The sequence below is a fragment of the Anolis carolinensis genome, unplaced genomic scaffold (genome assembly GCF_035594765.1).
Source record: "Anolis carolinensis isolate JA03-04 unplaced genomic scaffold, rAnoCar3.1.pri scaffold_9, whole genome shotgun sequence".
Classification (NCBI taxonomy): Eukaryota; Metazoa; Chordata; class Lepidosauria; order Squamata; family Dactyloidae; genus Anolis; species Anolis carolinensis.
This window is the reverse complement of record NW_026943820.1, coordinates 22,817,663-22,841,186: the sequence shown is the minus strand read 5'-3', so window position 1 is coordinate 22,841,186 and position 23,524 is coordinate 22,817,663. Positions and strand designations below refer to the sequence as shown.

General features: G+C 37.5%; 1 protein-coding gene and 2 long non-coding RNA genes across 12 annotated transcripts; 2 read left to right on the top strand and 1 right to left on the bottom strand.

Annotated features, from left to right (window-relative positions):
• Nucleotides 1-794: 794 nt before the first annotated feature.
• Nucleotides 795-6,038, bottom strand: nudt7 (nudix hydrolase 7). The gene is made up of 4 exons (XM_003227057.4): nucleotides 5,858-6,038; nucleotides 4,474-4,627; nucleotides 2,590-2,748; nucleotides 795-1,334 (listed from the first exon to the last, which is right to left on the bottom strand). Exons 1-4 carry the CDS (start codon nucleotides 5,893-5,895, stop codon nucleotides 966-968), a joined length of 720 nt encoding a protein of 239 aa, XP_003227105.1. The 5' UTR covers nucleotides 5,896-6,038; the 3' UTR covers nucleotides 795-965.
• A 41-nt stretch (nucleotides 6,039-6,079) lies between these two features.
• Nucleotides 6,080-12,014, top strand: LOC134293610 (uncharacterized). The gene is made up of 2 exons (XR_010000547.1): nucleotides 6,080-7,889; nucleotides 10,828-12,014. It is a non-coding gene; the product is annotated as an uncharacterized LOC134293610 (long non-coding RNA).
• Nucleotides 12,015-19,411: 7,397 nt separating this feature from the next.
• LOC134293667 (uncharacterized) lies at nucleotides 19,412-23,163 on the top strand. Of its 10 annotated transcripts, none has more exons than XR_010000621.1 (3): nucleotides 19,412-19,702; nucleotides 19,785-20,276; nucleotides 20,359-23,163. It is a non-coding gene; the product is annotated as an uncharacterized LOC134293667 (long non-coding RNA). The 10 variants fall into 10 exon arrangements; XR_010000618.1 differs by having other exon boundaries at nucleotides 19,412-20,276; nucleotides 20,359-20,589; nucleotides 20,754-23,163; XR_010000622.1 differs by having other exon boundaries at nucleotides 19,412-20,276; nucleotides 20,359-21,096; nucleotides 21,179-23,163.
• The last annotated feature ends 361 nt before the right edge of the window (nucleotides 23,164-23,524 follow it).

Below are 23,524 nucleotides of genomic sequence, written 5' to 3'. Positions count from 1 at the left end.
TTTGACAGAAAAAGTAGTTCAATACGCAGTAATGTTACATTGTAATTACTGTATTTACGAATTTAGCACCAAAATATCACGATATATTGAAAACATTGACTACAAAAATGGCTTGGATAACCCAGAAGCTTGGATAAGTGAGGCTTGGATAAGTGAGGCTTGGATAAGTGAGACTCTACTGTATTTGTAAATCAATGTTGGGAGCAAAGCTGCCAGAAGATGTGGTATACTTTTATATATCAAGTTCTACAAACTATAATCATAAATTGACTAGCGATTAGCCAATAAACCCTTACCATGCCAATTGGAACACTTCCCCAGGAGATAAATTCATGCATGAAACCTCTTTTTATGAATTAGAGATTGATTTATTTTTAACAATTTGGTTTGAGCAAATTAAATACTGTTCTTCCAGCATTGCCAGTAATACTGTTTCAGATCTTTCCAAATGAAAAATATAGACATCTGTGTAGTGCTTTGGATGAAAATAATGACAAACGAGGCAAAATCTGTCGCTAGCTCTTAGCCATGATAACTAGATTGAACCATATGTTCAGAAGGAGTTTGCCACTGAATACCACTTGCAAAAAAGGAGAGGAGAGGTTTTGCCTTTTAATCTAGAAGCTTTTGTGTAACCGTTGGACTGGCAGTCAAGTCCTGGTTCAGTGTCCAGGAGTCATTACTGATTTATTTTCAGTTCATGCTCAAGTCTAGGACAATCAAGAACTTCCTTCCACTTCCACAGTGGCCAGGGTGGCCACATCATCGATAGAAAGATGATGCAGAACAGACCATTGGAGTTTAAACCACAAAACAATCAGTATATTTTATTTCATGCAAAATATTAATACCTTAAAATACATCCATAAAATAGCAATTTTATTAATATGTAATGGAATGTATTTAAACTGAAGGAAGCAATGGATTGGAGGATAAATTCCACTGGGAGAAATGAACTCCACAAGTCAGAGTTTGCTTTTTGCCTTTTTGTACCGCTCCAAGAAAAGGTTCACAGCTGAAGAATTCAGGTTCTCAAGATCATATGGAACTTCAAATGTTGGTTTCTCTCCAAAAACCGCAAGAGCAAGGAACACTGCAATGTGTGCTGTCAGTCCCACTATTTTGAAAGATCTCTTATGCTCTGGATCGTCATATTCAAAGGTATGCATCAAATATGGAATTCCATTTAGTGGTACAGTTATGCCATTGTACTTTGAAGGACGAATGAAATACTCCAGTGGCATAGAAAATGTATCACTCACTTCTTCGGGATTAGGATGGGCATGAAACGTATCCTCAATAAAGGCTACAACTGGAGTTACCAAGGAATCTGTCTGAAATGAAGAAAAAGAAGTGTTAGGTTCCTTAAAGCATCTTGAAGTCATAGCAATACATTCCAAGCAGTAGCACAAAGGCTCAGCCAAGGGACAATAGATAAGAGCTCTAGTCAGCAGGTAGAGAGCTCGTCTCATAGATCTAAGTAGATAACAGGACAAGAAAGCACTGATCAACTGTTAGAGGCCATCATAAAAGCTATAGAATCATAAAGTCCATGACTGCCCAGGGAAGAGCCTCCTCACATCCCATTTAAACATCTTCAGGATTTCAGCTAATATATACATGATCTGAACTACCATATTTCATTGCATAATAGTTGCACTTTTTACCCCTTCTTTTGTTGAAAAAAACAAGGTGTGACTGTCATGTGGTGAAAAAAATTGATGACTTCTATTTGCCAGATTCTACCTTTGGGAAGGAAGTTTCTCCATTTTATAGCAGTGGAACCCCAAAAATGGGGGTGCAACTATTATGTGAGGATATATATATATATATATATATATATATATATATATATATATATAATACTCATATATGAGCCGATTTAATATGTAAATTAAGGGCAGGTTTCAGGGCCAAAGTTATAGATTTTGTATGACCCGTGGACAAGTCAAAGGTCATTCCATGGAGGGCCGCCATTTCACCACCTGACATTCAAAAATGTCAGACATGCCGTCACAGTGAAGAGATTAGAGGGTTTATATCTTCTTTAGGGCAGTAGTTTCTAATGCCACGAACCCTTAATACAGTTCCTCTTGTTGTGGTGACCCCAACCATAAAATTATTTTTGCTGCTACTTCATAACTGCAATTTTTCTACTGTCATGAATAGTAATGTAAACATCTGATATGCAGGATACATTTTCATTCACTGGATCAAATTTGGCCCAATACCTGATACGTCCAAATTTAAATACTGGTGAGGTTGGTGAGGAATTGATTTTGTCATTTGGGAGTTGTAGTTGCTTGTATTTATAGTTAACCTACAATCAAAGAGCATTCTGAACATTTCCTGAATGATGGAAATGAACAAAACTTGGCACATAGAACTCCCATGACCAACAGAAAATACTGGAAGGGTTTGGTGGGCATTGACCTTGAATTTTGTAGAGCCAAATGGCATTCAACATTTCAAGCTCTCGCGATTAATATAAAATTCCAGCTATTGCTGTCAGTACTTGTCCACACATATAACAAGCCTCCTTTTAAACCCATTTTATCTTTAAGTGCTTTGGAACACACTGAAATTTACTTTATCTAGTACTGGCACAAGTCGACAGATGACTTCGGCCTGTTCAGGGTGCAGCCCTATTTCCTCCTGGGATTCCCGTAGAGCTGTGTCTATTTCATCTTTGTCCGTTGGTTCTCTTCTGCCTCCTGGAAAACACACGTCTCCTGGTGAACGTCTCAACTAGGAATAAGAAAAATACATTCGTTCACTGGCAGCATTGACCTCAGTTAACACAATCGTGGTTGACCATTAACTCATTCTAGAAAAGCCTTTTTCATCTAAACATATTAAGGCTTATATATCTTTTATCTTTTGCTCAGACCCTGATCTTTGTGCTGTAAAATCTATAGTTATACTTACTCAGTATAAGATACAGTTTCAGTGTTTCTCCCCAATTAACCATCACACAGCACAAGTAAACTAAGAGAGCACATGTTGGTTAGACCACTTCTTCAAAACATAAAATATAAATTGACAATCATGAAACATGGAAAGTGAAAAGAAAATATAAATGTCCACAGATGGATTTTCAAAGCTCATGGCCACAGTGTTTACAATTCTTGAAATTATTTTAAAAACACATCTACATGGACTCTGAAGATGTCCTGCATTGCCATCAGAATGCCAGTCAAGCTGACCAGGAGTATTGTGCTGTATTTATCGAAGAGATATAGTTATTACAAAATGTTTAGAACTCCTGTGCCAATGCAGATTTAAACTCAAACCCACACCTTTATTCACTTCCAAGCTCCCTGCACACACAATACTCTGCATGAATTATGACAAGAAAAGCAATATGATTAATAAGATAAAATGGACAAAATGGATGAGAATGTGAAAGCAACTCCATCCCTTGTGGGGCAAGTAGGGGTCAAATGCTAAGCTGGACAAGAACTGATCACAGCGAGAATTTTTTGACATAAAATATTTTAAATGGAGCTTGTCAGTGTATGACCTTAACTCACACTTGTAGTTTATTTTCCAAGTTTTGGTGGTGAAAGTCAACGACTGTGGTGGTGCATCTATACTGCAGAATTAATGCAGTTTAATGCCACTTTAATTATCATGGCTCAATGCTTTAGAATCCTGGGAGTTTTACTTTGATGGGGCACCAGCACTTTTTTTCTGACAAAGAAGGCTAAAGATCTTGTAAAACTACAACTTCCAGAATGTCATCGTAGTAAAGATACTATCCATTTGCACTGTACATCCCAATGGAAATCCACAAGCATGTGGACAATTTCAACAGAAAGGAGGAAACCATGAAAATGAACAAAATCTAGCTACTCTAAAATCAGGACAGTAAATAAATAACAACACTGAAAACAGGAGAATTTCAGACAGGCAACAATCAGGACCAACTGACACCTCCCAACAAATGATTCCCCCAGGCAGGAAGCAGCCAGGCTTTGAAGCTGCAAGGCTATTCAGTTCTAATCAAGGTGGCCAGTTTCAACACTCCAACAAACAAGAGTTCTTTCTCCCACCCTGGACATTCCACAGATATATAGACCCCACTTGCCTAGTTACCAACAGACCTCACAACTTCTGAGGGTGATTGCCATAGATGCAGGTGAAATGTCAGGAGATAATGCTTCTGGAACATGGCCATACAGCCCAAAAAACTCACAGCAAATTGTTTACTTTTATCACTGTTTCATTTCTACACTGCAGTTTTAGTGATCTTATGTAGCCTATTGTCTCTGAAGCAGGCATGGCAAATTTCGGCTCTCCATGTGTTTTGGACTTCAACTCCCACAACTTTCACTGGCTGTTAGGAATTGTGGGAGTTGAAGTCCAAAAAACCTGGAGGGCTGAAGTTTGCCATTGCCTGCTCTGAAGCACAGTAGCACTTGGCACATCAAGGAATGAATGGAATGGGTTTCGACATTCAGATCTTCATACCTGCATTGATCTCACTGTGAAAAGAAGGTGTAGTTTTCCATCCTTAACCATCAGTGGAAGAAGAACAGAGGCCTTTCCGCCTGGAAAATGGGAAAATCTCTCTCCGATGTCGAATTTCTTCAACTGCAGCTTTGCTTTATCTTTCACATCCATTCTACAATTTTTAAAAATTAAAAAAGATATTTCATTCCAATATTTTTGTCAGTTTATGTAGATTCCAATTATAAAAAGACCAGTCCTGTTCATATTCTGAGTAATATGCATAATATGGAGACACCTTGGGAAATTCACAATTCATCAACGGGGAAATTTATGGAATGGTTCCCATGCTTTCTAAATGAGGAAAATATAATGCTAACCGCTATCGAACTCTAAATACAGTAAAGTCTCACTTATCCAACGTTCTGGATTATCCAACACATTTTTGTAGTCAATGTTTTCAATGCATTGTGATATTTTGGTGCTAAATTTGTAAATACAGTAATTACTACATAGCATTAATGTGTAATGAACTACTTTTTCTGTCAAATTTGTTGTATAACATGATGTTTTGGTGCTTAATTTGTAAAATCATAACCTAATTTGATGTTTAATAGGCTTTTTCTTAATCTCTACTTATTATCCAACATATTCGCTTATCCAACGTTCTGCCAGCCCGTTTATGTTGGATAAGTGAGACTCTACTGGACTAACATTTTCAATAAACTTTTTTCACCATTCTGTGATAGTTAATGCTACGACTCTCCAATTTCAATAAAAATTATGTTCCCAGGGCTTTTTGTATTTTTTAAGTTAACAATTCGATGGCACATTTGATATTCTTTTGTCATAAAGACACAGGCGGTGAAGCCGGGACCAAAACTTCAGCTTGTGGATATTCTGACATTACGGTCAATGTCATTTGTTGATGGTTAGCAATGCACGCTTGCCTAGTTTCCAACACACCTCACAACCTCTGAGGATGCCTGCCATAGATGAGGGCGAAACGTCAGGAGAGAATGCTTCTGGACCATGGCCTGTATATACAGCCTGGAAACCACACAACAACCACATGAAACCCGTCAACAAATTAGGAAGAACTTCCTGAGTGTAAGAAGAACTGTTCAGCAGTGGAACTCTGCCTCAGAGTGCGGTGGAAGCTTTTAAACTGAGGCTGGGTGGCCATCTGTCAGGGGTGTTTTGACTGTGGTTTTCCTGCATGACAGGGGGGTCGGACTAGATGGCCCATATTCATATGCAGAACAAATAATAATAATAATAAAACTTTATTTATACCCCGCCACCATCTCCCCAACGGGGACTCGGCAATACAAAGACATATGTATATATTCTGTGTAGCTTGCCATGTGAAAATAACACAATTTCAATTTCTCCAGAGGGTTACCTTCGCCAGTCTTCCACCGAAACCTCAGCAGCCGCCATTTTGGAAAAGGGAAAAGGCGGAAGTATCGCTTTTCTCCCAGGCGTTCGGTCCTACCAGCCGATTGGCTATTGGCTCCTGATTGGCAGCTCCGCTCCTCCTTTTCGTGCAATAGGACGCCAGGCTGACTTGCCATACGAAGACCTTCTCCGAAAAGGCGGGAGCAGAGATGAAGCCGAGAAGGAAGACTGGCAATGGAAGAGGAGAAGAAAGCGGGGGTGAAAGCAGGCTCGGGATAGGCTGAGAGAAAAGACTGGCTCACTGAGGTTGCTGCATCTACACTGTGGAATTAATTAAGTTTGTCACTACATCGTGTCCATGTCGTGGAATCCAGGGATATGTAGTTTGGTGAAGCACACGGGACGTGTAGTTTGGTGAGAGAAGGCTAAAGACCTTGTAGAGCTACAACTCCCAGGATTCCACAGCATTGACGCATGGCACTCCAAGTGGTGTCAAACTGCATTAATTCTGTAATGTAAACGTACCCTATAGACTGACTGGAAATCAATGCAGGTTTTGCTTTGGCAATTTCTCAGAGCTGAGGAAGCAGGGATTTAAGCGGACCATTGAGTCCCTCTGCTGCCACCTGCTGGTTGGAGATCTCATGGCGATATTTTGAATTGCCAGATGTCCAAGCTGGGTTCAGAAAAGGCAGAGGAACGAGAGGCCAAATTGTCAATATCCGCTGGATAATGGAGGAAGCCAGGGAGTTCCAGAAAAACATCTACTTCTGCTTTATTGTCTATTCTAAAGCCTTCGACTGTGTGGATCATAATAAACTGTGGCATGTTCTTGGTGGTCTGGGGATACCAAGTCACCTTGTCTGTCTCCTGAGAAATCTGTATAAAGACCAAGTAGCCGCAGTAAGAACAGATCACGGAACAACAGACTGGTTCAAGATTGGGAAAGGCTGTATACTCTCACCCTCCCTATTCAACTTGTACGCAGAACACATCATGCGACGTGCGGGGCTTGAGGAATCCAAGGCCGGAGTTAAAATTGCTGGAAGGAACATTAACAACCTTAGATATGCAGATGATACCACTCTGATGGCCAAAAGTGAGGAAGACCTGAGGAGCCTTATCACCAAGGTGAAAGAAGAAAGTGCAAAAGCCGGGCTGCAGTTAAACGTCAAGAAAACCAAGATCATGGCAACCAGACCGATTGACAACTGGCAAATAGAGGGAGAAACGTGGAGGCAGTGACAGACTTTATATTTCTAGGCGCGAAGATCACTGCAGATGCAGACTTCAGCCAGGAAATCAGAAGACGTCTACTTCTTGGGAGGAGAGCAATGGCCAACCTTGACAAAATAGTGAAGAGCAGAGACATCACACTGGCAACGAAGGTCCGCATAGTCAAAGCAATGGTATTCCCCATAGAAACCTATGGATGCGAGAGCTGGACCATAAGGAAGGCTGAGCTAAAGAAGATGGCTGCTTTTGAACTTTGGTGCTGGAGGAAAATCCAGAGAGTGCCTTGGACCGTAAGAAGATCCATCCAGTCCGTCCTCCAGGAAATAATGCCCAATGGCTGCTCACTGGAGGGAAGGACATTAGAGGCAAAGATGAAGTATTTTGGCCACATCATGAGGAGACAGGAAAGCTTGGAAAAGATCACGATGCTGGAGAAAATGGAAGGAAAAAGGAAGAGAGGCCGACCAAGGGCAAGATGGATGGATGGATGGATGGATCCTTGAAGTGACTGGCTTGACCTTGAAGGAACTGGGGGCAGTGACAGCCGACAGGGAGCTCTGGCGTGGACTGGTCCATGAGGTCACGAAGAGTCAGAAACGACTATGCGATTGAGCAGCAGCAGATCTAGAATTACAGTTTGGACACTCCTTGCCCTGAAGCATGCAACACAGTTGCCCCAGGGATTCTGTATCCGCGGATTCAATTATCCCATGGATTGGGAATTTTAAAAAATCCAACAAAGCAAACCTTGATTTTGGCATCTTACGGTATGCAAGGGACACTTATTTTATTATGCCGTTGTAAGTAATGGTACTTGTATTACATAATGTTATACAACAAATTTGACAGAAAAAGTAGTTCAATACGCAGTAATGCTATGTAGTAATTACTGTATTTACAAATTTAGCACTAAAATATCACGATGTATTGAAAACATTGACTACAAAAATGCGTTGGATAATCCAGAACATTGGATAAGCGAATGTTGGATAAGTGAGACTCTACTGTATTAGTATTATTATATTACAATATTATATTATTATTAATTATTATATGGCAGTGTCGATGTGGCCTCCATTGTTTGCTACTCTCTCATCTCCCGCGTTATCAACAAGTGAATTGAATGCACCTCGGGACAGCTACTTCTGCTTTATTTTTCCCGTAGTACTTGTAAAATGGCTTATGCACAACAATGGTGCAAATTAATAAGTACCATCAAGTTGATTGGGTTGTAATCTTATTAGAATGGCTCATTGAGCCGGTCCAATTACCAATAACAATTTAAGCAGTGATATTTGTAATTTTAGTGATCTAGTGATAATGTCAGCAAAGAATATGGAAAAGCATGCTGTGACCATTGCCTGCTGATATGGCTCTCCAGTTTAGGTTCAGATTTATTTCGCATCCCTGTTGATTTCACAGAAAATAGCAGGCTTCTCCATAGTGTTGTACAGTTTGCAAAATGGATGTAATTAATTTATGGCACCCATTACTGTAGGATTGCAATAGGTCAGAAGAATTAAATAGCATTATTTCCCATTTAGGAATGCTAATGGTACCTTTTGTTTGCGACGGAAAGATAATCTATTCTGTGACCCATTTGTCTTTTTAGAAATGTGTAATCCTTTATTTTATACTGCAGATATTCTCCATCATGACCTAGCAGTTTTTGTAAGCTATACATTTTTCTTTTCCTTTCTGGTCAGCCTCAGTTTTGTTCATCTAAATGCTTTATGGTTCATTGTTCCAATAAATGAATCACACATAGAATCATAGAATAATAGACTTGGAAGAGACCTCATGGGCCATCTAGTCCAACCCCCCGCCAGGAAGCAGGAAGTCACATTCAAAGCACCCCGACAGATGGCCATCCAGCCTCTGCTTAAAAGCCTCCAAAGAAGGAGCCTCCACCACAGTCCGGGGCAGAGAGTTCCACTGCCAAACACTTTATATTTCTCCTTGGCTTTCTCATTCAGGATGTAGATGTGCTTCAAGGAAAAGAAGAAATAACTCATTATTCAATGTGTTTTGGAGCATTGAGAAGCTAAGCATGCTGGATAGATGTCCAATAATGTTAAGGAAATGTTGACATGTCTAAAGGGTACCATAGATTCGCTGGCGCTGTTGGTTCCATGTTATGTGATGATGAAATCATTCAGTTTTAGTCTGAATTTTAAAAGCCTGTTCTAGGGAATTGAACCTATTTGAAGGATAACACTCTGTATTTTGGATAACTTTTAAATTGAGACTAAAACTCAGGCTCCATCTACATTGAAACTATATCTATTAACTGCATTGAACTGCACGGTATGAGTCTATACTGATCATATAAAGATGTTTCAAACTGCATTATATATGGCACCTTGGATGGGACCAATGAGTGGATTCATTTCTCATCTATGGTGGAAGCCACCAGTCACCCAAAGTATCCCCAAAACATGGTAGACATCATTCTCATGCCCTTTAGTAGGCATTTTGGGTAGTAGTAGTAATAATAATAATTATTATTAAAATGCAGACTGTGCAAGGAAGCTGACGAAACCATTGATCATATCCTCAGCTGCTGTAAGAAAATTGCACAGACAGACTACAAACAGAGGCACAACTATGTGGCCCAAATGATTCATTGGAACTTGTGCCTCAAGTACTACACTTGATGTTAGCCAAAAGGCCGAGAAGCGAGTACCACCTCCCAGCAGTAAAGAACTGGAGGGATCACAAACCTGCAAAAGTATTGGAAAATGAACATGCAAAGATACTGTGGGACTTCCAAATCCAGACTGACAAAGTTCTGGAACACAACACACCAAGCACATACTCTGCCTTTCTGAAACAAATGGTTTCCAAAAGGATCGAGAGAACATCTACACTGACACTTAGCATGAAGTGCCAGCAAAGTGGCTCCATTGGGGCTAAACAATACACAGAACGAATCTGAGTTAATGCAGCCCAAAGTTGCTTAATGCGGCCTTGAACATTATTTTCCAAAAATGCGTGTTGCTCTGAATTTTTTGGGAATCCAGAGCCAACCACAACATGGGGCCCTTGTAAACAGTTGGGCCATTTTTGAGGGGGGCAGGGGTCACATTGCTGTATTTTAAAAGAAAAAAAAACCTGCATCTTAAAATCTTTTAAAGGATCCCCCCCCCCCCCCCCCCAATTCTGCAGAATGTTAAAACCAAAGGCTGACTGAGTTCCCGTGCTTGGAGGCTTCTTTTAATTCAAAAATTCATTGTAACAAAGACACACATCAACCGCATAATAACAACAGAGATATATTATCATTGTTTCTGACTTATGGCGATCCTAAGGTGAGCCTATTACCAGGGTTTCCTAGCTCTGAGAGTGTCCCATCCGAAGTCATCTAATAGGTTTCATCCAAAGTCATTCAGTATTGTTTCTGTGTTTTTTTAAAATATATATATAATTTTATTGGTATTTTTCAAATACAGTACAGGTTTTAAAAACGGGGATAAGTGCGGGAGAATAGGGGCAAAGGGAAGGGGGTGAGTAAGGGGAAACAGGGAAAGGGGAAGGGAATGAAACAGAGTAAATTTCAGGGAAACATCAACAAAACAGGGAAGTAATCTTCCATTCTTTACCTTTTTACATAAGTTCGCTATACTTAACATTTTTCAACTTCTCAAACTCCTAATCTATTTCACTACATTTCTTAAAGTATTCTTCCATTTTACTCCAATTTGTCCTTCTTATATTTTTTCCTCTTGTTTCTTTCAGAAGGAACATAAGTTTGTCCATGCTGTGTATCTCTTCCAATTTATACATCCAAGAGTCTTTCTTCGGAGTTTCTTCTAATTTCCAAACTTTCGCGAATGTCATCCTGGCGGCTGTAGCACAATATGTAAATAAAATGTCATCATTTGTATCAAATTTAATCTCATTATCTATAATGAATAATATCCTAATAAATAATATTCAGGTTTTAATAAATATTTCTTTTGTAAAATAATTTGTGTTTCTTGGTGAATCATTTCCCAATATTTTTTAGTCTTTTCACAAGTCCACCATAGATGGTAGAATGAGCCTTCCTGGATTTTACATTTCCAACATTTCCTATCATAATTTTTATACATTTGACCTAATGTTTTTGGCATCATATACTATCTGTGGAATAGTTTAAGCCAGTTTTCCTTTAAGTCGGAAGCATATGTATATTTCATCTTGTTATTCCAAATTTCTTCCCATTCTGCTAGTTTAATCGGGCAGCCAATATTCCTAGCCCATTTCACCATACAGTTCTTGATTTCTTCCATTTCCGTTGACCATTCTAGTAAAATAGTATAAATCTTAGAAATTGTTTTCTTATTGTTTAGTGTTATTTTGTCCCAAACATTGTCAGGGTTGCTGAAACCAATTATATTGTCCTTGTTAAACTGTTCCTTTATTTGTGCATATTGGGGCCGGGCTGTGGCGCAGGCTGTTGAGCAGCTGCAATAAATCACTCTGACCATGAGGTCATGAGTTCGAGGCCAGCCCGTGGCGGGGTGAGCACCCATCAATTAAAAGTAAAAAATAGACCCTGCTCGTTGCTGACTTAGCAACCCGAAAGATAGTTGCATCTATCAAGTAGGAAATAAGGTACCACTTATAAAAGTGGGGAGGCAAGTTTAACTAATTTACGACTTGGAATGAGGAAGTGCCGTCAGAGTGGATGATGAAGCAGCTGCTCCCCCTTGTGGCCAGAATCGAACATCCCCTCAGGAGAAGGTTAAATTGCCTCTGCGTCTGTCTGTCTCGGTCTCTGTTTGATGTGTTTATGGGCATTGAATGTTTGCCCTATGTGTGTATAATGTGATCCGCCCTGAGTCCCCTTTGGGGTGAGAAGGGCGGAATATAAATACTGTAAGTAAATAAATAAATAAATAAATATTGAAACCAGGAAATACCAGGGAAATTCAACTTTATTTCTTCTTGTGTTTTTAATTCATATTTATCTTTCCTATTAATCAAAATATCTTTATATTTTGGCCATTTTGACCATCCTAATATATTCCTCTGATTAGCCTCTAGTGATGAAATCCAGAGTGGGATCTTGTTATTATAGAAGTGGTTGATCCGGGATTCCAGTTTGAGCCCAAAGCACTATACTCTGCTGGTTCATCAAATTAGTCGTCCTCTATGATATAGATTCAAGTGTCAACAAATGAAGATCTCATTCCTTTGAATGTAATTGCCTTCCGTCTCTGTGCTTTGAAAACATAAGGTGGGTTTTATTACTTGGGCTGGAGATTCATGTATTTCATGCCAAAATGTGTTGACATTTCGGGGAATGCTTTCAGGATTGAGCCATGACATATAAATGGTATCAGGATGTTTCTTGCCATCCATACACAGGGCATGGAAGATATGCCATGTCATCCATTGTGATGCGCAACATGTTCCGTGGCAGTTAAAGCTGGACCAGGAGACTCCAAGGTGAAGCAGTTGGCTTCATCCTCTGGGCAATGAGGATCATAAGGGGGCTTTCTTTTTAAAGTGGTTTAAGGGCCAAAGGATTACAAATGGTCAGGAATGTTGTGTATCAGAATGGCAGTCAATATGATTGAAGTATGATGAATTTGGCCCATGGAGACAGGGCATGAAAAGAGCAACACCACTCTTTTCTTTTTGTGGATTACAAATATGACAGGCTAAACTTTCCTAAGGAATTTATTGCTAAAGATAATGAAGAAGGATTTGTAAGAAGTAGAAAATCTAGAGGAAGATTATACAACTTTACAGGTAAAATATTTTTACATAACCTTACTGCTCTCATATACCATCCTGGCTGTGACGTACAACGTCGCCAAGTTCTGCACGGCCGCAATTAAAATCCGGCAGACGATGATTGAGAGCCAAAAGAACTAAGTACAGTAGAGTCTCACTTATCCAAGCTAAACTGGCCGGCAGAAGCTTGGATAAGCAAATATCTCGGATAATAAGGAGGGATTAAGAAAAGCCTATTAAACATCAAATTAGGTTATGATTTTACAAATTAAGCACCAAAACATCACGTTATTCAACAAATTTGATAGAAAAGGTAGTTCAATACGAAGTAATGTTATGTTGTAATGACTGTATTTACGAATTTGACTTGGATAACCCAGAATCTTGGATAAGTGAGTCTTGGATAAGTGAGTCTTGGATAAGTGAGACTCTACTGTAATACATCACACAGTCCTAAATGCTTGGGACAGGGGTCCTCAAACTTTTTAATCCAAGGGCCGGTCCACAATCCTACAGACTGTTGAGGGGCCGGATTATCATTTGAAAAAAAAAATACAAACAAATTCCGATGCACACTGCACATGTCTTATTTGTAGTGCAAAAACAACAGCAACAACAAGAACAATGAAAGAACAATACAATATTTAAAAATAAAAACAATTTTAACCCAACATACTTTTATCAGGATTTCAATGGGAAGTGTGCTCCTGCTTCTGGCCAATGAGATAGTCAAGTTAATTAGGATTGTTGTTGTTGCTGTTGTTGCTGTTGTTGTTGTTGTTGTTGTTGTTGTGTGCCTTCAAGTCATTTCAGACTTTGCGCGAGCCTAAGTCTAAAATCTATTTATTTATTATTTATTTATTTACTGCATTTATTTACTACATTTGTATCACACCCTTCTCACCCCAAAAGGGACTCAGAGTGGCTTACAAATTATATGTACATACAATATATTATATTATTAGCATAGCACAATATTAGCATTATATATTACTATACTGAACTATACCACTATACTGTAATATTATTAGTAATATTATATGTAATATAGAATATATAATTAATATTATTATATGGTATAATGATTAGTGTTATATTGTATTACATTATAATATTATTATAATATTATTATCAATATTATATGTATATACAATATATTATATTATAAAACTGAGGGCGGGGGCCAGGTAAATGACCTCGGAGGGCCACATCCGGCCCCCGGGCCTTAGTTTGGGGACCCCTGGCTTGGGAAGTGTTCGACTTGTGATTTTGTGATATGAAATCCAGCATATATATTTTGTTTGTTGTGTCATACAATAATAATAATAATAATAATAATAATAATAATAATAATAATAATACGCAGTTCCATACGCAGCAATGTTATGTTGTAATTACTGTATTTACGAATTTAGCACCAAAATATCATGATATATTGAAAACATTGACTACAAAAATAGCATGGATAATCCAGAGGCTTGGATAAGCGAGGCTTGGATAAGTGAGACTCTACTGTACCACCTATTGAGTATAGATGGGAAAGCAGATATAGACCAATAACTATAATTATATACTGTTATTTACAGTTATGGATATCCCCCCCCCCCCGGGTGCCATCCCCACCTCCTCCCTTTAGACTCCCCCCGGATGATCCCGTGGGCTGAATTTGGTCTTAATAGTACTAGTATGTGGTGTTTAGCTTAGAATTTAAATTTTGTCAATGATTCAATTTTATAATGTTTTTATATTATTATTGAATTTTGAAGTACCGTATATACTTGAAGATAAGCTGAGTTTTTCAACCCTTATTTCTGAGCTGAAAAAGCCTCCCCCAGCTTATAATCGGATCAAGGTCAAGGCCAGCAACAGAGCCTGCAGGCTATTGCTTGCAATATGTAATCTATTTCTCTCTTTCCTTATCAGTGTGTTTTCTTTTGCAAAGCCTCCCTCGCTCTTAATCAAGGGAATATTTTGAAAATACACCCTTGCAAGTCAGGAAGAATATATATTTTTCTTCTTCCTGACTTGCAAGGGTGTATTTACTATTCTATGATTCTATGATTCTATGATTAATCTTATAAAAGCATTTTTCCCTGAAATATTTGTTAAACTCTCCGACAGATATATAGGCATTAACCCCTTGCAAGCTTTTGCCATCTCTATGTACCTTTATATGTGTGTGTATCTATATGCATTAATTTTATATATGAATTTCCTCTCATATGTTTGCAGGTCTTTGCAAATCCTTTATACATATAGATCCATGTACCTGTGTATCTGTAGCCAGGTAGGTAATCTGCAGGTAAGAATTGCAACTTTCATGTAAAGTATTTGAAGTAATGACCTTTTAAATCCACAGCATTCCCAAGGTAGGTCATTTGCAGGTAGGAATTCCAACTTTCATGTAAAGTATTTGAAGTAATGACCTTTTAAATCCACAGCATTCCCAAGGTAGGTAATTTGCAGGTAGGAATTACAACTTTCATGTAAAGTATTTGAAGTAATGACCTTTTAAATCCACAGCATTCCCAAGGTAGGTAATTTGCAGGTAGGAATTACAACTTTCATGTAAAGTATTTGAAGTAATGACCTTTTAAATCCATAGCATTCCCAAGGTAGGTAATTTGCAGGTAAGAATTACAACTTTCATGTAAAGTATTTGAAGTAATGACCTTTTAAATCCATAGCATTCCCAAGGTAGGTAATTTGCAGGTAAGAATTACAACTTTCATGTAAAGTATTTGAAGTAATGACCTTTTAAATCCACAGCATTCCCAAGGTAAGTAATTTGCAGGTAGGAATTAAAACTTTCATGTAAAGTATTTGAAGTAATGACTTTTTAAATCCACAGCATTCCCAAGGTAAGTAATTTGCAGGTAAGAATTACAACTTTCATGTAAAGTATTTGAAGTAATGACCTTTTAAATCCATAGCATTCCCAAGGTAGGTAATTTGCAGGTAAGAATTACAACTTTCATGTAAAGTATTTGAAGTAATGACCTTTTAAATCCACAGCATTCCCAAGGTAAGTAATTTGCAGGTAAGAATTACAACGTCCATGTAAAGTATTTGAAGTAATGACTTTTTAAATCCACAGCATTCCCAAGGTAAGTAATTTGCAGGTAGGAATTAAAACTTTCATGTAAAGTATTTGAAGTAATGACCTTTAAAATCCACAGCATTCCCAAGGTAGGTAATTTGCAGGTAGGAATTACAACTTTGATGTAAAGTATTTGAAGTAATGACCTTTTAAATCCACAGCATTCCCAAGGTAAGTAATTTGCAGGTAGGAATTACAACTTACATTTCAAGTATTTGAAGAAATGACCTTTAAAATCCACAGCATTCCCAAGGTAGGTGATTTGCAGGGAGGAATTGCAACTTTCATGTAAAGTATTTGAAGTAATGACCTTTTAAATCCACAGCATTCCCAAGGTAGGTAAGTTGCAGGTAGGAATTGCAACTTTCATTTAAAGTATTTGAAGTAATGACGTTTTAAATCCACAGCATTCCCAAGGTAGGTAATTTTCAGGTAGGAATTACAACTTTGATGTAAAGTATTTGAAGTAATGACCTTTTAAATCCACAGCATTCCCAAGGTAGGTAAATTGCAGGTAGGAATTACACTTTGATGTAAAGTATTTGAAGTAATGACCTTTTAAATCCATAGAATTCCCAAGGTAGATACTTTGCAGGTAGGAATTAGAACTATGATGTAAAGTATTTGAAGTGATGACCTTTTAAATACACAGCATTCCCAAGGTAGGTAATTTGCAGGTAGGAATTACAACTTTGATGTAAAGTATTTGAAGTAATGAACTTTTAAATCCACAGCATTCCCAAGGTAGGTAATTTGCAGGTAGGAATTGCAACTTTCATGTAAAGTATTTGAAGTAATGACCTTTAAATCCATAGCATTCCCAAGGTAGGTAATTTGCAGGTAGGAATTGCAACTTTCATGTAAAGTATTTGAAGTAATGACCTTTTAAATCCACAGCATTCCCAAGGTAAGTAATTTGCAGGTAGGAATTAGAACTTTCATGTAAAGTATTTGAAGTAATGACCTTTTAAATCCATAGCATTCCCAAGGTAAGTAATTTGCAGGTAAGAATTACAACTTTGATGTAAAGTATTTGAAGTAATGACCTTTTAAATCCACAGCATTCCCAAGGTAAGTAATTTGCAGGTAGGAATTACAACTTTCATGTAAAGTATTTGAAGTAATGACCTTTTAAATCCACAGCATTCCCAAGGTAGGTAATTTGCAGGTAGGAATTCCAACTTTGATGTAAAGTATTTGAAGTAATGACCTTTAAATCCACAGCATTCCCAAGGTAGGTCATTTGCAGGTAGGAATTACAACTTTGATGTAAAGTATTTGAAGTAATGACCTTTAAATCCACAGCATTCCCAAGGTAGGTCATTTGCAGGTAGGAATTACAACTTTGATGTAAAGTATTTGAAGTAATGACCTTTTAAATCCACAGCATTCCCAAGGTAAGTAATTTGCAGGTAGGAATTACAACTTTCATGTAAAGTATTTGAAGTAATGACCTTTAAATCCACAGCATTCCCAAGGTAGGTAATTTGCAGGTAGGAATTACAACTTTCATGTAAAGTATTTGAAGTAATGACCTTTTAAATCCACAGCATTCCCAAGGTAAGTAATTTGCAGGTAGGAATTCCAACTTTCATGTAAAGTATTTGAAGTAATGACCTTTTAAATCCACAGCATTCCCAAGGTAGGTAATTTGCAGGTAGGAATTACAACTTTGATGTAAAGTATTTGAAGTAATGACCTTTTAAATCCACAGCATTCCCAAGGTAAGTAATTTGCAGGTAGGAATTCCAACTTTCATGTAAAGTATTTGAAGTAATGACCTTTAAATCCACAGCATTCCCAAGGTAAGTAATTTGCAGGTAGGAATTACAACTTTCATGTAAAGTATTTGAAGTAATGACCTTTAAATCCACAGCATTCCCAAGGTAGGTAATTTGCAGGTAGGAATTGCAATTTTGATGTAAAGTATTTGAAGTAATGACCTTTTAAATCCACAGCATTCCCAAGGTAGGTGATTTGCAGGTAGGAATTACAACTTTGATGTAAAGTATTTGAAGTAATGACCTTTAAATCCACAGCATTCCCAAGGTAGGTCATTTGCAGGTAGGAATTACAACTTTGATGTAAAGTATTTGAAGTAATGACCTTTTAAATCCACAGCATTCCCAAGGTAAGTAATTTGCAGGTAGGAATTCCAACTTTCATGTAAAGTATTTGAAGTAATGACCTTTTAAATCCACAGCATTCCCAAGGTAGGTAATTTGCAGGTAGGAATTGCAACTTTGATGTAAAGTATTTGAAGTAATGACCTTTTAAATCCACAGCATTCCCAAGGTAGGTCATTTGCAGGTAGGAATTACAACTTTCATGTAAAGTATTTGAAGTAATGACCTTTTAAATCCACAGCATTCCCAAGGTAGGTAATTTGCAGGTAGGAATTCCAACTTTCATGTAAAGTATTTGAAGTAATGACCTTTTAAATCCACAGCATTCCCAAGGTAAGTAATTTGCAGGTAGGAATTCCAACTTTCATGTAAAGTATTTGAAGTAATGACCTTTTAAATCCACAGCATTCCCAAGGTAGGTAATTTGCAGGTAGGAATTCCAACTTTCATGTAAAGTATTTGAAGTAATGACCTTTTAAATCCACAGCATTCCCAAGGTAGGTAATTTGCAGGTAGGAATTCCAACTTTCATGTAAAGTATTTGAAGTAATGACCTTTTAAATACACAGCATTCCCAAGGTAAGTAATTTGCAGGTAGGAATTACAACTTTCATGTAAAGTATTTGAAGTAATGACCTTTTAAATCCATAGCATTCCCAAGGTAAGTAATTTGCAGGTAAGAATTACAACTTTCATGTAAAGTATTTGAAGTAATGACCTTTTAAATCCACAGCATTCCCAAGGTAAGTAATTTGCAGGTAGGAATTACAACTTTCATGTAAAGTATTTGAAGTAATGACCTTTTAAATCCACAGCATTCCCAAGGTAAGTAATTTTCAGGTAGGAATTACAACTTTGATGTAAAGTATTTGAAGTAATGACCTTTCAAATCCACAGCATTCCCAAGGTAGGTAATTTTCAGGTAGGAATTACAACTTTCATGTAAAGTATTAGAAGTAATGACCTTTTAAATCCACAGCATTCCCAAGGTAGGTAATTTTCAGGTAGGAATTCCAACTTTCATGTAAAGTACTTGAAGTAATGACCTTTTAAATCCATAGCATTCCCAAGGTAGATAATTTGCAGGTAGGAATTAGAACTTTCATGTAAAGTATTTGAAGTAATGACCTTTTAAATCCACAGCATTCCCAAGGTAAGTAATTTTCAGGTAGGAATTCCAACTTTCATGTAAAGTACTTGAAGTAATGACCTTTTAAATCCACAGCATTCCCAAGGTAGGTAATTTTCAGGTAGGAATTCCAACTTTCATGTAAAGTACTTGAAGTAATGACCTTTTAAATCCACAGCATTCCCAAGGTAAGTAATTTTCAGGTAGGAATTCCAACTTCCATGTAAAGTACTTGAAGTAATGACCTTTTAAATCCACAGCATTCCCAAGGTAGGTAATTTTCAGGTAGGAATTCCAACTTTCATGTAAAGTACTTGAAGTAATGACCTTTTAAATCCACAGCATTCCCAAGGTAAGTAATTTTCAGGTAGGAATTCCAACTTTCATGTAAAGTATTTGAAGTAATGACCTTTTAAATCCACAGCATTCCCAAGGTAGGTAATTTTCAGGTAGGAATTCCAACTTTCATGTAAAGTATTTGAAGTAATGACCTTTTAAATCCACAGCATTCCCAAGGTAGGTAATTTTCAGGTAGGAATTCCAACTTTCATGTAAAGTACTTGAAGTAATGACCTTTTAAATCCATAGCATTCCCAAGGTAGATAATTTGCAGGTAGGAATTAGAACTTTCATGTAAAGTATTTGAAGTAATGACCTTTTAAATCCACAGCATTCCCAAGGTAGGTTATTTGCAGGTAGGAATTGCAATTTTCGTGTAAAGTATTTGAAGTAATGACCTTTTAAATCCACAGCATTCCCAAGGTAGGTAATTTGCAGGTAGGAATTCCAACTTTCATGTAAAGTATTTGAAGTAATGACCTTTTAAATCCACAGCATTCCCAAGGTAGGTAATTTGCAGGTAGGAATTCCAACTTTCATGTAAAGTATTTGAAGTAATGACCTTTTAAATCCACAGCATTCCCAAGGTAAGTAATTTGCAGGTAGGAATTCCAACTTTCATGTAAAGTATTTGAAGTAATGACCTTTTAAATCCACAGCATTCCCAAGGTAGGTCATTTGCAGGTAGGAATTAGAACTTTCATGTAAAGTATTTGAAGTAATGACCTTTTAAATCCACAGCATTCCCAAGGTAGGTAATTTGCAGGTAGGAATTGCAACTTTCATGTAAAGTATTTGAAGTAATGACCTTTTAAATACACAGCATTCCCAAGGTAAGTAATTTGCAGGTAGGAATTACAACTTTCATGTAAAGTATTTGAAGTAATGACCTTTTAAATACACAGCATTCCCAAGGTAAGTAATTTGCAGGTAGGAATTACAACTTTCATGTAAAGTATTTGAAGTAATGACCTTTTAAATCCATAGCATTCCCAAGGTAAGTAATTTGCAGGTAGGAATTACAACTTTCATGTAAAGTATTTGAAGTAATGACCTTTTAAATCCACAGCATTCCCAAGGTAAGTAATTTTCAGGTAGGAATTACAACTTTGATGTAAAGTATTTGAAGTAATGACCTTTCAAATCCACAGCATTCCCAAGGTAGGTAATTTTCAGGTAGGAATTACAACTTTCATGTAAAGTATTTGAAGTAATGACCTTTTAAATCCATAGCATTCCCAAGGTAAGTAATTTGCAGGTAGGAATTACAACTTTCATGTAAAGTATTTGAAGTAATGACCTTTTAAATCCATAGCATTCCCAAGGTAAGTAATTTGCAGGTAGGAATTACAACTTTCATGTAAAGTATTTGAAGTAATGACCTTTTAAATCCACAGCATTCCCAAGGTAAGTAATTTTCAGGTAGGAATTACAACTTTGATGTAAAGTATTTGAAGTAATGACCTTTCAAATCCACAGCATTCCCAAGGTAGGTAATTTTCAGGTAGGAATTACAACTTTCATGTAAAGTATTTGAAGTAATGACCTTTTAAATCCACAGCATTCCCAAGGTAGGTAATTTTCAGGTAGGAATTCCAACTTTCATGTAAAGTACTTGAAGTAATGACCTTTTAAATCCATAGCATTCCCAAGGTAGATAATTTGCAGGTAGGAATTAGAACTTTCATGTAAAGTATTTGAAGTAATGACCTTTTAAATCCACAGCATTCCCAAGGTAGGTTATTTGCAGGTAGGAATTGCAATTTTCGTGTAAAGTATTTGAAGTAATGACCTTTTAAATCCACAGCATTCCCAAGGTAGGTAATTTGCAGGTAGGAATTCCAACTTTCATGTAAAGTATTTGAAGTAATGACCTTTTAAATCCACAGCATTCCCAAGGTAGGTTATTTGCAGGTAGGAATTGCAATTTTCATGTAAAGTATTTGAAGTAATGACCTTTTAAATCCACAGCATTCCCAAGGTAGGTAATTTGCAGGTAGGAATTCCAACTTTCATGTAAAGTATTTGAAGTAATGACCTTTTAAATCTACAGCATTCCCAAGGTAGGTTATTTGCAGGTAGGAATTGCAACTTTGATGTAAAGTATTTGAAGAAAGGACCTTTTAAATCCACAGCATTCCCAAGGAAGGTAATTTGCAGGTAAGAATTGCAACTTTCATGTAAAGTATTTGAAGTAATGACCTTTTAAATCCACAGCATTCCCAAGGTAGGTAATTTGCAGGTAGGAATTGCAATTTTCATGTAAAGTATTTGAAGTAATGACCTTTTAAATCCACAGCATTCCCAAGGTAGGTAATTTGCAGGTAGGAATTGCAACTTTCATGTAAAGTATTTGAAGTAATGACCTTTTAAATCCACAGCATTCCCAAGGAAGGTAATTTGCAGGTAGGAATTGCAATTTTCATGTAAAGTATTTGAAGTAATGACCTTTTAAATCCACAGCATTCCCAAGGAAGGTAATTTGCAGGTAAGAATTGCAACTTTCATGTAAAGTATTTGAAGTAATGACCTTTTAAATCCACAGCATTCCCAAGGTAAGTAATTTGCAGGTAGGAATTGCAACTTTCATGTAAAGTATTTGAAGTAATGACCTTTTAAATCCACAGCATTCCCAAGGAAGGTAATTTGCAGGTAGGAATTGCAACTTTCATGTAAAGTATTTGAAGTAATGACCTTTTAAATCCACAGCATTCCCAAGGTAGGTAATTTGCAGGTAGGAATTGCAATTTTCATGTAAAGTATTTGAAGTAATGACCTTTTAAATCCACAGCATTCCCAAGGTAGGTAATTTTGCAGGTAGGAATTACAACTTTCATGTAAAGTATTTGAAGTAATGACCTTTTAAATCCACAGCATTCCCAAGGTAGGTAATCTTCAGGTAAGAATTACAACTTTCATGGTAGATATTTGAAGTAATGACCTTTTTAAATCCATAGCATTCCCAAGGTAGGTGATCTGCAGGTAAGAACTTTAAGGTAAGAGATTTTGAGGTAATTAGCTCTTGGATCTACAGCAGTCACAATATAGAAGATCTTCAAGTAGGATCTGCTCCAGGTAAGAGATTTGAATTACTCAATTCTTGAACATAATGATGATTATAATGGTAACAATGATTTTTTTTGGATCCATCACAGGCTAGATACCGCATACGTGGCAAAGAATGATGCAGGGATAGTTTCTTACTATCGAAGACTGAAGGTGAAAAAGAGGAAAGATGACGAAACTGACTTAGAAGAAAGAACTTCTCGGAACAAGAGAAGACTGTCTCCCAGAGTGTTGGATCTCTCCTTGGCCTGGGGTCATTTGAAGAGCTGGGCCAGCTTTTCTTGTATGAGGAGAAGGGAAGAGAACTGAAACGACTGCCTGGGCTCCTTCTCTGAGCCTTAAGCCAAGATGGAGTGAGTGGGTTGGAGGTCTGTGGTTCTTGCCGACATGCCCGGGGTAGCACCGATCGCCACTTTTGGGGTCAGGAAGGAATTTTCCTCCAGGGCAGTTTGGCCTCGGACCCTGGAGGTTTTTCGCCTTCCTCTGGGCATCCGGCAGCGGCCACTGGTTAGCAACTGAACTAATCGGACCACTGTCAAAACTTGTCAAACTGATCACAAAAATAAAAATCAGAACCATAGAAAGAATTCATTTTGTCTCCTTTGCTTTCTTTTTGTGTTGCAACATGCCTTTGGTTGCACTGCTTTTGACTTTTCACAGTGGGCCCCCAGCATAAGTTTAATGGGGGAGCGCCACCAATTTCCGGTAGGGTCTTTGTCATGAATGGATTGAATGAAATTGTATGATTGGGGTCTATTAATGCTTGGCATGACTGAAGATACCATCATAAAATTAAAACCAATGGCAGGGAACTCTTAATTTCATCACCAAACTTGGCATCCCAGGGCTGAAAGGCCCGTGACCATGTGAGTTCAAGTAATATAATTCATTGGGGCCGGGCTGTGGCGCAGGCTGGTGAGCAGCCTGCTGCAATAAATCACTCTGACC